This window comes from Strix aluco, chromosome 21 (assembly GCF_031877795.1).
Source record: "Strix aluco isolate bStrAlu1 chromosome 21, bStrAlu1.hap1, whole genome shotgun sequence".
NCBI classification, from domain to species: domain Eukaryota; kingdom Metazoa; phylum Chordata; class Aves; order Strigiformes; family Strigidae; genus Strix; species Strix aluco.
This window is the reverse complement of record NC_133951.1, coordinates 3,575,519-3,587,668: the sequence shown is the minus strand read 5'-3', so window position 1 is coordinate 3,587,668 and position 12,150 is coordinate 3,575,519. Positions and strand designations below refer to the sequence as shown.

General features: G+C 52.3%; 1 protein-coding gene across 1 annotated transcript; it reads left to right on the top strand.

Moving 5' to 3' along the window:
- Positions 1 to 2,142: 2,142 nt before the first annotated feature.
- LOC141932949 (coiled-coil domain-containing protein 42-like) lies at positions 2,143 to 6,576 on the top strand. Its single transcript, XM_074847203.1, has 8 exons — positions 2,143 to 2,182; positions 2,556 to 2,829; positions 3,168 to 3,273; positions 3,399 to 3,503; positions 4,044 to 4,241; positions 4,998 to 5,219; positions 5,848 to 6,006; positions 6,478 to 6,576. The coding sequence occupies exons 1-8, from the start codon at positions 2,143 to 2,145 to the stop codon at positions 6,574 to 6,576; spliced, it is 1,203 nt and encodes a 400-aa protein (XP_074703304.1).
- The last annotated feature ends 5,574 nt before the right edge of the window (positions 6,577 to 12,150 follow it).

The following is a 12,150-nucleotide window of genomic DNA, read 5'->3' as shown; positions in this document are numbered from 1 at the left end:
TTCGTTTAATCTGGACTGTGTCAACATTTCCTCTGGAGCAGCCTGCTCTTCCACCAGTGTGGGCATGAGCTGGCAACGCCAGTGCTCGCTGCTGCACTCCCTGCTCTGCGGGACAGCTCTGCCCCAGCACTGATGGTGGGATTCCCACTGGAGCGGCTTGTGCCCCAGAGCGGCCAGATGCAGAGAGGCCACCATGCAGTGCAAGAGACACGCTCTGACACAGAGCACGGCTGTACGGAAAGACGCTGTCAGCTCCGGATCCCTTAGGATGCTCACCTGGAGACCTGCTACCTCCTCTCTTAGGCATTCTGCAAGGAGGCACGAGGACAACCCTGTGCTAGCACTGACCACTGTCTTCAGAAGTGACTTCAGAAGACACTGCTGGCTTGTTCACCCCATGATTAGCACTTCCCCGGGACTTGGCATGCCAAGCACCATTGGGTGCCAGATGGCAAAAGACATGGAAGTCATTAAACCCGAATTAGAGCATTGGTTTTGTGCATTCCAGCCACCTGCTCCAAGAGAGGATGTGGGTGCCAGAGCTTCCTGGTCCCCTCTCAGCAGTCGCTGGCATAAAAGCACGTCGCATCTGTGAGTGACTGCAAGCTTCCCTGGTCCTACACAACTGACAAGACCCAGCAAAGCACAGACTCTGCCCCACCTCTCTGCTCCTACTCAGCCCATCTCCCACCTCCTTGCCTTCTCCAGCATGTCCACCATAAGGCACTTCTCCTATGTTCATAATGACCCATCCCAAGGACAGGAAACACCGAAACCCATGAGATCCTATGGTTTGCAGGCCTGCCAGTCCTGCTTCTCCTTCTGAGAGCACTTGGGGGCGGGATACAGGAGGGCCAAGAGAAGAGATGGTGCAGCCAGACCCCCTTCAGTGCTCCACTAAGCAAAATGCCACATATAGAAGACGATGTTCCACAGCCTCCCTATGAATGGTGTCATTGAGGCTTGATGAGGACAGAAGGCTGTTACCAGTGAAGACATATATCAAAAGAATTCAGGGCTCTGAGCATTAAAGGGTATTAACCCAGGAAGGCAGTTTCTTGCCTTTCCAAAGATTTTTCAGGCTGGCCTAAAAGTGCAATGTTAGGTCAACAGCCAGAAATGGAAGGGCTGGCTATCTTGCTGCAGCAGCAGGAGCTGCTCTGTGCACCTGCAATACCAGGTGACTCCAAAGTCCAGCCTGACTATTTAGGATCTTGTTTCTGTTCCACTTCAACCACCCTGCTGTGACACAGCCTGAGAATCTCTCCACAAAGGTCCCAGGTGGGGAAAACATCTCTGAACCAAGCTTCCAACAGACATTTATTTGTTTGGGTTGAAATCAATGCACATGAAACAGTGTTGCTCCCGTGTGCTGCACACCTCTGCCCTCAGTTAAAATACAGGCCAAATAGTATGGTATGACCAGGACAGCAGCCTGTCTCCTTCACCATGACCAGCCACACAAAATACAGGCCACAATAGTCCAGGACCTTGCCCATGTCCCCCTGGCCATCCTCCCTGCCTGCTCAGCAGCTGCAGTCTGGGTCTTGGGGCCTTGTAGGCCGGAGGTAGGGATGAATCAGCAACTTTTGAATCAAGGGCTTTGGCTCCCTCTCAGTTCAACCAAACAAACTGGCTTAGTTACTCTCCGTTCCCAAGAAGACCCCGGGGAAGGCAAGGACAGTGAGGGGGGCCTTCTGGGTCTTGAGCCTTTGGTCTGTGTGGATCAAAGCAAACACCCGCAGCACCACATCCGTGACTACAGTGACCAAGCAAAGCAGCCATTGGATACTTTCTGGAAGAGCAGGGAGTGAGTGACCAAATCTGTCCCATCAACTCCAGGATGGATGCTACTGATGATGGCCTGTCACCCCTGCTTGGACAACAGCCCCAGCTGTGTACTGCACCGCATTCCATTACACAGGGTTGACAAAGCAGAGAGGAGCTCTCTGCGACTTAATTTGCCGCTGTGATCTCAGGTTGCTCCCACCAGCCCACACTGAAGCCTCCACTAAGCAAAGAGAGCACCATGAACTGGCAGATGGTGGTTGTAGGATGCTGTAGGACATTAACAATGAGCAGCACAAAGCAAGCAGGCTTCAGAATGAGACCACTGAAGTCAACTCAGTTAACTTTTAGCGAATGGTAGACCTCAGAGGGAACAGAGAGGGAACCATGGGCAGTACGGTGATCAGGCATCCCTGAGGATGTGCCTCGGTTTAATTGTCTGTCCATCTGGTGTTTTGGGAGAGAAGGAGCAAGCTGAGCTCTGAGAGTGGGATGTGGATGTCGGGGGTGCTGAAATACCTGCCCAAGACAGCAGAGGTCACAGGACACAGGGGCTGATTTTTAACAGAGGAAGAACCAGAGAAAATGAGAGGAAGGGAAAGAAATCTGCCTTTTTTCATCCGTCCTTTAGTGCTGAAGAGTCCTGGACACAGTGGTCAGTCCCCCTCACTGGCGTGGGGGAATCACCCGGCTTCAGTTGCCAGGTAACCACCTGAGCATTGTCTGAGTACCCTGGCAACCATTCCATGTCAACTGGCCACCAACAGCCAGTGGCCACAGTCACGACTGGGGCAAGGACGGTCCTGGAAAGCGGAGGCAAGAGGCACCCAGGGGCTCACCCCCTGCCCGGCTGCCTTTCCCACTGCTAAGCTCTCAGGCTTGCAGGGCAGCTCCCGGGCTGACCTGGGAGAGTAGCAGTGCCAGGAGAACCTGGGCTCTCTGGGCCCTGCTGGTGGCTGGAGTGATAGCCACCATGGAAGATGAGGACCTGTTGGCCTATTTCCGCACACACTACAAGCAGCACCTCCCGCCCTTGCTCAGGTGAGGGGGTCCTCCATCCACCTCCTTCCCTTCCATTCTCTTCTCCTGTCTCCTCCATCCCGCCTTCTCCCACTGTGGCAAACTCCCATCCCTTATCTCCACCACTTCTGTCTCCTTTTGTACCTCCCTTCCCCAGCCCTGTTCCTCCCTGTCGCACCTCCTTGCTCTGTCAGTGGGATCCATGCTGGGGGAGGGGTGAGGATGCCATGCTGCCAGATGGGATCTGAGATGGTGTTGCTTTGCTCTGTGTCCTGGGTGGGGTGACAGGGCAGGGCAATCCAACACTCTGCCAAGGTACTGGACCCAGTGTGTAACCTCGAGGAAAACTTCTCTGGCAGGGAACTCGGACTGACCGAGGAGGACTCCCCATCTCCATTTATTCGCCTTCAGAAGAAGAAGAGACAAGACCAACTGATGCACAAGGTTCTGGAGGTGAAGGAAGAGGTGAGAAAGCTGGGAGGGTGCTGGGACATGGTTGTGAGGGTTTGTGGTTTTTTGGAGGGCAGCAGCGGGCAGGTGACTGGCTCTAGGTGCAGGTAGCCATATCATGCTCACTCTGGTGCTGCCAGGCCTTTAGGGAGAGGATGAAAGTCATATCCTGCCGGTGGAGGGACCTCCACGCCAAGGAAGCTCAGCTGAAAACCTACATGGAGAAATCTGGGAAGATTTTAAAGGTACACCTGCCCCTGATCAGCTCGGCTGACATAAGTCTGAGCCACACCACCACCTCCTCCCCTCCCTTGGGGAGACAGTCTTGGGCCACCATGTCTGTCCAAGCCTCCCTTGAGCCTGGACGTCTGAAGAGGCCTGGCAGGGCTTTTTACCTCAGATGTGGAAAGCCCTGGTAGGGATTTGGCAGAAGAGAGCTTGTCCTGAACCAGTGTGATCTCCTGGTGCCCCAAACATCCCCCAAGAAGGGCCTCAGCCTGTGCCCATTGTTGACACCCATGTGTCTTCCAGGGACAGATACCAGCAGGTCTGAAAATCAGAACGCCATCCCAGGTGTCTGTCTCCAAGCCTGAAGGGTCAATGCAAGAGGGATGGCCTCTTGCATTTTTCACAGGGAGTGAAAATGCTCCCAGGGGTGCTCCAGTACTGGTCTCTCCTCTGTGAAGGTATCTCCTCCCAGTGCTGTTGAGTGACCCAGCTCCATCTTCCCTTGCCTTCCTTTGCCTGTGTGTGTGTGTGTGTGTTGGTGGAGGAAACTTCATCAGGAAAATGATAAGATCCAAATGAAAGCTCTGAAGAGAGCCGGCAAAGAGAGGGAGATGAAGATACAAAAGGAGAGTGAGCTTTTGAGAGCTAAGAGGGAACTGGAAGCCCTGAGAAATGAGCACCGGAAACTCTCCAACAAAGTGCAGAAGTACTCCATCTTCAACCAATATTTGGAAGATGTAGTGAAGATCTCACAGGTGAGTTCAGATATGAGATAGACAGATCATGGCCTCAAGGAGGGCCTTACATGGGTGTTAAACCTAGAGGAGATAATGCAAGTCCAGGGAAATCATAACACTTGGTCAAACCCAGAGACTTCAGATGGGATGGAAAGAGGTTCCCTGCAACTAACGTGAGCCAAGGGGACCAGTTAGGGGAGGAGGACCAGAAAAGGAGGTGAAGGCCTGACAAAACAAAAAAAAAATTCTTAGAAGGAGGAAAAGCACAGGGCTGAAGGGAATGGGGACCCCTTTGTGTCACTGTTTCATGTCACATTGATAGTTTGTGAGAATTGAAAAGCTGCCTGGGAATGGGAACCCAGGCACTTGTCAGAAAAGCTGTGCCCTCTCTCAAGGATACCCGGGCATCACTCCATGCATCGCTCATACTCCTGCAGTCCCAGCTGCCCCCCTCCCATGTCTAGGTGACTCAGCGCTGGCAATTGCAGTTGTGCTTTGTGTTTTATCAGAGCACCACTCACCTAGGGTAGAAGTGCAATATCTCACCTCGCTTATGGCAGTGACAGCTCTGGGACTGTCACAGTGGGATGCCTTCGTACAGGGAATGTGGCAATGCTCACAGACCAACTGGGGCAGTCTCGTCAAGAAGGGAAGATCTTTCAGCTGGGGGAGGTGTTGTCCCTGGTCAGGGGAGGGTGACAAACGGCACGGGACTTGCAGTCCTGATGAGGGGAAGGCAGGGGGATTACTAACACTTGGAGCCCTGTGCTGCAGTTTGAGGAGATCCAGGACGTCATTCGGCGCTACAGGATGCCACTGAGGACACACAAGCACCTGCTGCAGGCACAACAGGGATACAAGGAAATGTCCAAGCAAGCCAAGGTGCTCCTGGACCAGTACACAGCAGAGAAAGAAGCTGAGATCCTGCAGTACAAAAACGAGCTGGCGCAACTCCAACTATGTTTTGACCAGGCTCAAAGTGACATCCTTTCCTGGGTGAGGAAATATGGGGTGGGCAGGGGAAGATCTGTTTTCATCCTTTGCACAGCATCTGCCTACACCTTCTCCTCCCTCCTTACCAGTCCAAAAGTGACCAGACTGGTGGTAAACTGGACTGTAATGAGGCACATCGATGTGTAGCCAGTGCTCAGTGTTCAGAAATGCCCTCAGCTCTGCTGGCCTCTGCTCCCCTTGTATCACCCTGAGGAGGCCTTGCCAAATTCCCTTATTGGATACTCCAGGATCCAGGAGTTGGATCCCATCAGGCAGAGCTGGAAAGAAGGTCTGGGAGGGTGGCAGTGGGATGTGTTGCTCCCAGGGTATCAGCTATTCCTGCTGTGGGGAGTGCAAATGGGGCCTGCACGGAGGACCTGCCAGAGTGAGGACTGCACGAGCTGGCAGAGAGATGGGGAGGCTCCTGGGGCAAGGAGCAGCTGTGGTGATTCCTGGATCTGCTTCCACCAGACAAGCTGAACCACTTCCAGTGCAGCCCTGGGCAAGAACAGGTTCTTCCTAGCAAAACAGACGAGTGTAGAAGTTAGGGTCTCCAAGCCAGGGTCTCCAGTGCTGAAGCAGCATCTCTGCTGGGGCATGTTCCCATGCTGCATATCTACTTCCCTCTCAGGAGACTTCCTGGGCCAACATCCAGAACACGACTCGCAAGAAAACCCTGAAGCTGGGGACCATCAAGCTGGCCATCTTAAGCCTCTTCCAGTGCATGAGCACACAGCTGAAAGCAAACCCGAACGTGCCAATGGATGACAGCCACAGGCAGCTGGACATGGTAGGCTCAAGCCAAACCCCTTCTCCCTGTCCAGAAAGAGGATCAGTAATGACTCTCAGCTGCCCAAAGAGAGGGAAGAGCCCGTAGAATGTGCCTCCCAGACACCCTCCTTTTCACCTGGGCTCTCTCTTGGGCACAGGGAATGGGCAGAGGACACCAGGCAAACCTGTCTCATCCAAGGAGTCAGAGAAGGGTGTGGATCCCTGTGGGGGCAGGAGTGGGAGGCAGGCAGGCTGGGGCAGGGGATGCAGATCAACACATGGCCAAGATTTGGTTTCATTCACCCTTGCCCTGAACTCAGGCTCACCCAGAAAAGCCCATTCTGATGGTGCAGATCCAGCAAGGCAAATGCCTTATCCTCCTGCTCAGTTTGGTTGGTGAAATGTGACCTCCAAAAGGGCCAACAAGCTCCCCTGTGCCTCCTGTTCCCACCCCTGCTCTGAGCTCTGCCATCTCTCTTCCCCACCCTAGATTCAGCGGTTTATCCGGGACTTCACAGAGATCTCTATGGAGGTGAAAGAGAAGGACATGCAGAACCGCCAGCGAGCATCTACACCTACAGAGCTATAAGGGATGTGGCAACATGACCTGCTCTGCCAGCAAAGGCTCAACAGGGTGGGAAGGGAAAGAGGACAAAGGGCCCTACAGATATTGTAGACTCCATCACAGGTTACAGCAGTGAAGTTTCATACCTTTCTGGCTCTTCTGTCCTACACAGTTGCTAACACCTTTTTTACTATTAAAAATAACCAAATATTTTAAGGTGTCTTCATTTCCTGGGAGGATTGAAAACATCAGAGCAGCTCCATCCCACAGCTTCCCCCCAGATGCCATTCAGAAGGGGTGCCTTCCCTGGCAGATGGTATTCTGGTTGCAGGAGACAGTGTCCCAGCAAAGCATGCAAGATAGGGAGAGCAGGCTGGGACAGGAGTATAGTCTCAAATAGGGATTAGTACTAGTGTCCACATTTGGACCTCCTACTCAGCCTAAGCCCTGAGATATTTGAGAGGGATGTCTCAATGGGGTGGGGGGACTGTGCTTTGGGAGAGCTTCAGAGATTTTCCACCACTACACTACACCCAGCACATCTTTGGGTGTGGATTTCTCTGCACAGCCATGTGCTATGTAGTAAAACTCACCTTCCCCCTCAAGCTGTTAGAGAAAGTGTGGAGAACAGATCTAGGTGAAGGATGAACCAGCCAAAGCTATTGCACCACGCATTTAGCCACTCATCGTGAGTGCTGACATGATGAATACAAAACAAAAGGACCAAAAATGACTCTGGAGACACACTGTGGAGTTCAGGCCAGTCTCAGAGTCTTTTGGGGAGGACATTTTAATGGACCAAGGATCCAATGACATTAGCTCACAAATTTTGAGGCAAGACCATTGATCACACGTGCTTGCTCCCTTCCCTTCTGTCCTGAGCCAGTGGATTCAGCTAATGCATCCTCCAGAAAAGTCTGAGTCCAGCTGGTCTACGTTTATAAAGCCTGGGGGTTGCTCAGGCACCTGACCCCTTCCTTTGAGAGTGAAGAAAGCACAGATTAACTCCCTCCCTGCCCCAAATCTGTGCTTTCATGAGCGACAAGGAAAACAGATGCACCTCAGAGCTGGTGCTGGCTGCTTGTTTGGAAAGCAGAGGAAGGATGAGTTCAGGGCAGGAACACCTGGTACAGAGGCTGCTCCCTGTGCGTCTTTGCTGTTGCTACCTCTGCAAGTTTGAATTCATAGGTCAATTAGAAACATAGTACCTTTGGTCAGGTCTCAGCAAGAACTCACCCAGGAAACCCAATTTCCCTCAAGCCTCTGAGCTCAGCCCCGTGTTGGGCCATTGAAGCTTAGCACGTTGCCATCCATCAGCAGAAGATGACCCTGTGCAGTGTCCACAGTGATGCTGGTGCAGAAGAAAACACAACAGTGAAAGCCTCCATTGCAGGTGCAAGGGCAGGAATTGCTTCTCAGCTGTTCCGTGTGGAAGAAGAGTTCATTTCTTTCTGAAACCTTGACATGTAAATGCAATGTGGGCCACGACGTGCCCTATGTTCTTCTGAATACATCCCCAGAGCAGTGGGAGGTGAATGGCAGTTCGCATTTCAGATAGCAAGGAAAAGTAAAAGCTGTTGCAACTTTATGTAGCTACCATGTGCCTACACTTTAATGATTATATTATGTTCATTCTGTAAAGCAGGGATAATAACTATCAGGGAGGGGCAAGAGTGGGCTGCTCCTCGAGGGAGGAGCTAAGGTGACAGCAAAGCAGGCAGGAGGATATCCTCACTGACAGGATGAGGTGGTGTGCGAGCAAGAGCAGAAAGCTTCATGGCTGTGTCCAGTGATTCCCAAGCTAGTCTGCAGTGATGAGGCAGGTCCAAGGTGAAGCCAGAACGTCAAGTCAGCAAAGCAAGGTGAGAATCATCCAGGTACAAGGCTGAGCACAGGCTTACCTGCAAAGCAAGGACCAAGGGCAAGGATCTAAGAATAAATGTAGCTCCCGAGCAAAGCAGAAGAAGCTTCAGTGAAGGCTCCACACAGCTCCTTCTCATGCCTTATCTGTTTTTCCAGCAGTCTGATCCCAGGTTACATGGCTGTCCCACATCAGGGCTGACCTTGAGCACAGGCAACCAAAACCCTGGCAGGTGGGGAAAGGCTCACAGAGCCTGTGGGTGCACTGAGAGCCCTGGCATTAACACCTCCTTGCTGTGGGCTGGGAGTCCCACAGTGCGGACATTTGCCAAGGCCATATTGCTTCTTGTGGCAGGAGCCCAGATTCATGTCCTACTCTTCAGTACTGTGGTCTGGGCTCTGCTCTGCTTGGTGTGCATGTACACGGTCCTTGCTCCAAGGACTGCAGGGTGGAAGGAAGAAAGAAATGCCCAGTCTGGGAGTAGAAGCAGCATGGAGGAGCCCCAGGTCACCCAGGGGATGAATAACAGATTTGGGAAGAGGTTGGTTTTTTACTCATTGGCTGCCCACAAGGAAGGGTATTTAGTTGCCACATCAACAGAGTGGACCATGGCTTGGGAGCAGGAGTTGAGAGTCATGGGACGATGTGCAGGGGGATAAAAGGGATGAAGAAGAGGTCGGGTAAGGGTAAACGGGAGGCTTTCCCTTGCCTTTGGTAAAGACCCTACACGGGGCTGTGGGTCTGCAGTGATTCCTTGCATGGGAAGAACTTCCCACAAATCCCAAAAGGGATATTCTTCCTGCTGCCGTGTCTGGGCCTTCTTCCCCAGCAAGCAGACACCTTCAGCCTGGCTCTGCTCTCCGCCACGGCTGGGACCACAGAGGTGGTCTTGAGAGGCCTTGCAGAGCACTTGAGGGTGTTGAAAATCGATTTATCAATGGGAAGCAAATATATTTCTTTTTGTTTGCATGGAGTGATCCAGTGCTCAGCCCTGGGACTAGGCCTTACGAGGAGCATGTCACCTCCTTGGAGGCAGCAGCTCACTGTGACAGGGCTGGATCTGAGGCCCTTCACCCCACAGTCAGCAGCATCCTCAGATGCTGGCCTTCCCTGCTCTTCTGTGAGACCAAATACAGCAACAGAGAGAGAAGAAAACAAGCTGGAGAGAGTGAAACTTGCTGAGGCCCTCAGGGGTCCCAGATGTTGGTAAATGTCTCCACAGGCGCTGGTGATAATACAAAGAGCTGCTGCCTGCACAGGAAAAGTCAACCCATGACTCATCTGAGCAGACGTTTGTGCCCTTGCATCTCATCTCAGCAGTGACATATCCAAAGGGACCAGGAGCATTTACACCCATCCTGAGAGGTGACTCAGCTGTCCCGTCTCCTGTCACCCACAGCCACCCCCTCACCCACTTTGATGCATCCCAGTAGTGGCAGCTGACGGGAGGTAATGGGAGGTAATGGGAGCTAATGGGATCTAATGGGAGAGGAGCAGCTCTGCCCAGCCACTGAGGAAGGCAGGGGGCTGCAGCTCTGAGCCTGCCACTCTGTGAGTGATCATCTGAGGGCATGGCTGTCTCCAGGCTGGGCTTATGGAGAGGACAGACTGACGGGCCAGGTTTCCTGAAGTCCATTGGACACTGGGTGCTGGTCAATTTGGAGACTTGTCTCTTATCTGGATGCCTGAGCTGAGCTCTTCTGAGGAACCTTCAGCACGTGACAGGAAGACAACACATTGGTCCAACCAGGCACTTTCTGATCTCTTTCAATATATTTTCTTCCTTTCATTCAGCAGACAGTGTCCATCTGTCAGCCCGTACATCACACTCAGCATGTCCCTTACAGCTCTACTCAAAGGCCAAGTTGAAGACCTGTGCTCCTGACTGGTCCTGATGGCCTGTCTGCTCCTGCTCAGCCCCAGCACCCCTCACCATCTTGAACATGAAGCCACAGCACGTGCGGATGCTGGTCTGCAGCATCATTTGCTGGAAATGCTTGGTTCTGTGGCCCCATCCATGCCCCCACACAGTGAAATGCCTGATTTTAGAAAGTCAGAGACCAGCAATTGAAACTTGAGGGCAGACTTTGCCTTTTCTTATGTGCCATTTGTGCCACAGCAGCAGAACAAAGATAGCAGATCCTCCCCAAAACAAAGTCCTTACCCAGGCATGAGTAAGCCATACTCAAGTCCCATATTTCTGGGAGGCATTGCAACTAACTCTTCTTCCTCCATATCGCTGGATGGATGGCATTGCTCCTCAGATGCAGCACTGTGACCTTCTGACCAGCTGAGCAAGTTCTTGAAAAGAGTCAGTGTCAGGCTGTCTGCCACAGGGATCGCAGATAAGCTACTGGAGGGAGAAACCAGGAGCCCAGGGATCTCTGTGAGCACATCAGGGGAAGGGAGTTATCCCCAGAGACCTGCCAGATGTCTTTGTCATGAGCAGAGTGGTGGGACAAAGCTGTGTCTAACACCAGCCTGGATTAGACCCAGCCAAGCTGCTGGAAGGACAGAGAGGGGTGACACAGAAGAGATGCTGTCTCTGGCCTTCTCCTAGGTGGGAAGGCATGACAAGAGGGTATTTCCTTGACTGCTCCAGAGGAGATCTGATTCCTGTCTGAGCCATGTCTAGTGGTCTTCACAGCCAGCAGCACACTCAAAGTGATGAGACCACCACAACAGCACTTTTTGACTTTTCAGCCCAAATGATTCTGTGTCCTTGTAGAGATGAGACTACTGGAGAGGCTCTGACCAGCTTATAGAGTACAGGTTGTGCCCTGGATGGCTACAAGATGTCTAAATAACCTGAGTTCCTCACCTCTCCTCACATGACAAGGAACACCTAAAGATGCCTCTTCAAGAAGCCTTGGCAGGAGACTGTGCCCATGGGTTAAAGGGGACAAGGCCGTACCCCAAGTGTGCACTGTCACTGTCATGACTGAGGTGAAGGGATCCTTGGTCAGGCTGGCCTGGAAGGGGAACCAGGGGTATAGGGGTGGGGGGGACAGACACTGGCTGCTCCGGCCTATGAAACTCATCCTTCCTCTTCCCTTTCCCAGGCAAGCTGGGAAGGAAAGAAACCCTCTAAGGCAAAGCCAGCCGAGACATCCCCAGCTGATCAGAAGGACAAGCTCTGCTCTCATCACTTGTGAGATGCCAGAAGATGCCAAGCTAGAGCTGTGCTGGTCCTGGAGTTCTGTTCCAGAGAGGCAACTATCAGGGTTGCCAGGGTTTCCTGGACCATCCACCATGCTCCCCTTCTCCTGCTTGCTGGAGCTGTCCTGCTGGCTCAGGGACCTCAGCACCAGCAGAGGAGATGGCAGGACCCACTGCCCGAACACAGTGTGCTGAGCATCGCAAAGATGCCGTTCCTACCAGCTCTATTCTCTTTCTTGGGCTCTATTCACTTTCTTGTGACTCACGATGCCGTGGGATATGGACGCAAAGACTAAAATTACCTAATCAGGTATCAGGGTTTCTCTTCTGTGATGCTGTGGATAATAAGCTTTTTTGTGTTAATAGCCTGACTTCTCCTTGGGGAATCGCAGGGTTTGCATTTGTTTGCATTGTGTTTTTTGGGTTTGGGTGGGTTTTTTTGTAAGATTTTTTTTTTTCTCTTGGCACAGAGAAGAGATGATTAAAGTATTGGCTAAATCTGCAGTCTGTTTTGCCTCTTGTTGATGGAAAATCCCCAGCACATTGAGTTGTTGTCATTCGTTTAATCTGGACTGTGT

Bases quoted from the DNA above. Each gene is read 5' to 3' on its own strand.
- LOC141932949 (XM_074847203.1), top strand. From the start codon at position 2,143: ATGGTAGACCTCAGAGGGAACAGAGAGGGAACCATGGGCA. The intron at 2,183-2,555 runs GTACGGTGATCA...GGCCACCAACAG, and splicing joins CAGAGAGGGAACCATGGGCA to CCAGTGGCCACAGTCACGAC. The intron at 6,007-6,477 runs GTAGGCTCAAGC...TCCCCACCCTAG, and splicing joins GCCACAGGCAGCTGGACATG to ATTCAGCGGTTTATCCGGGA.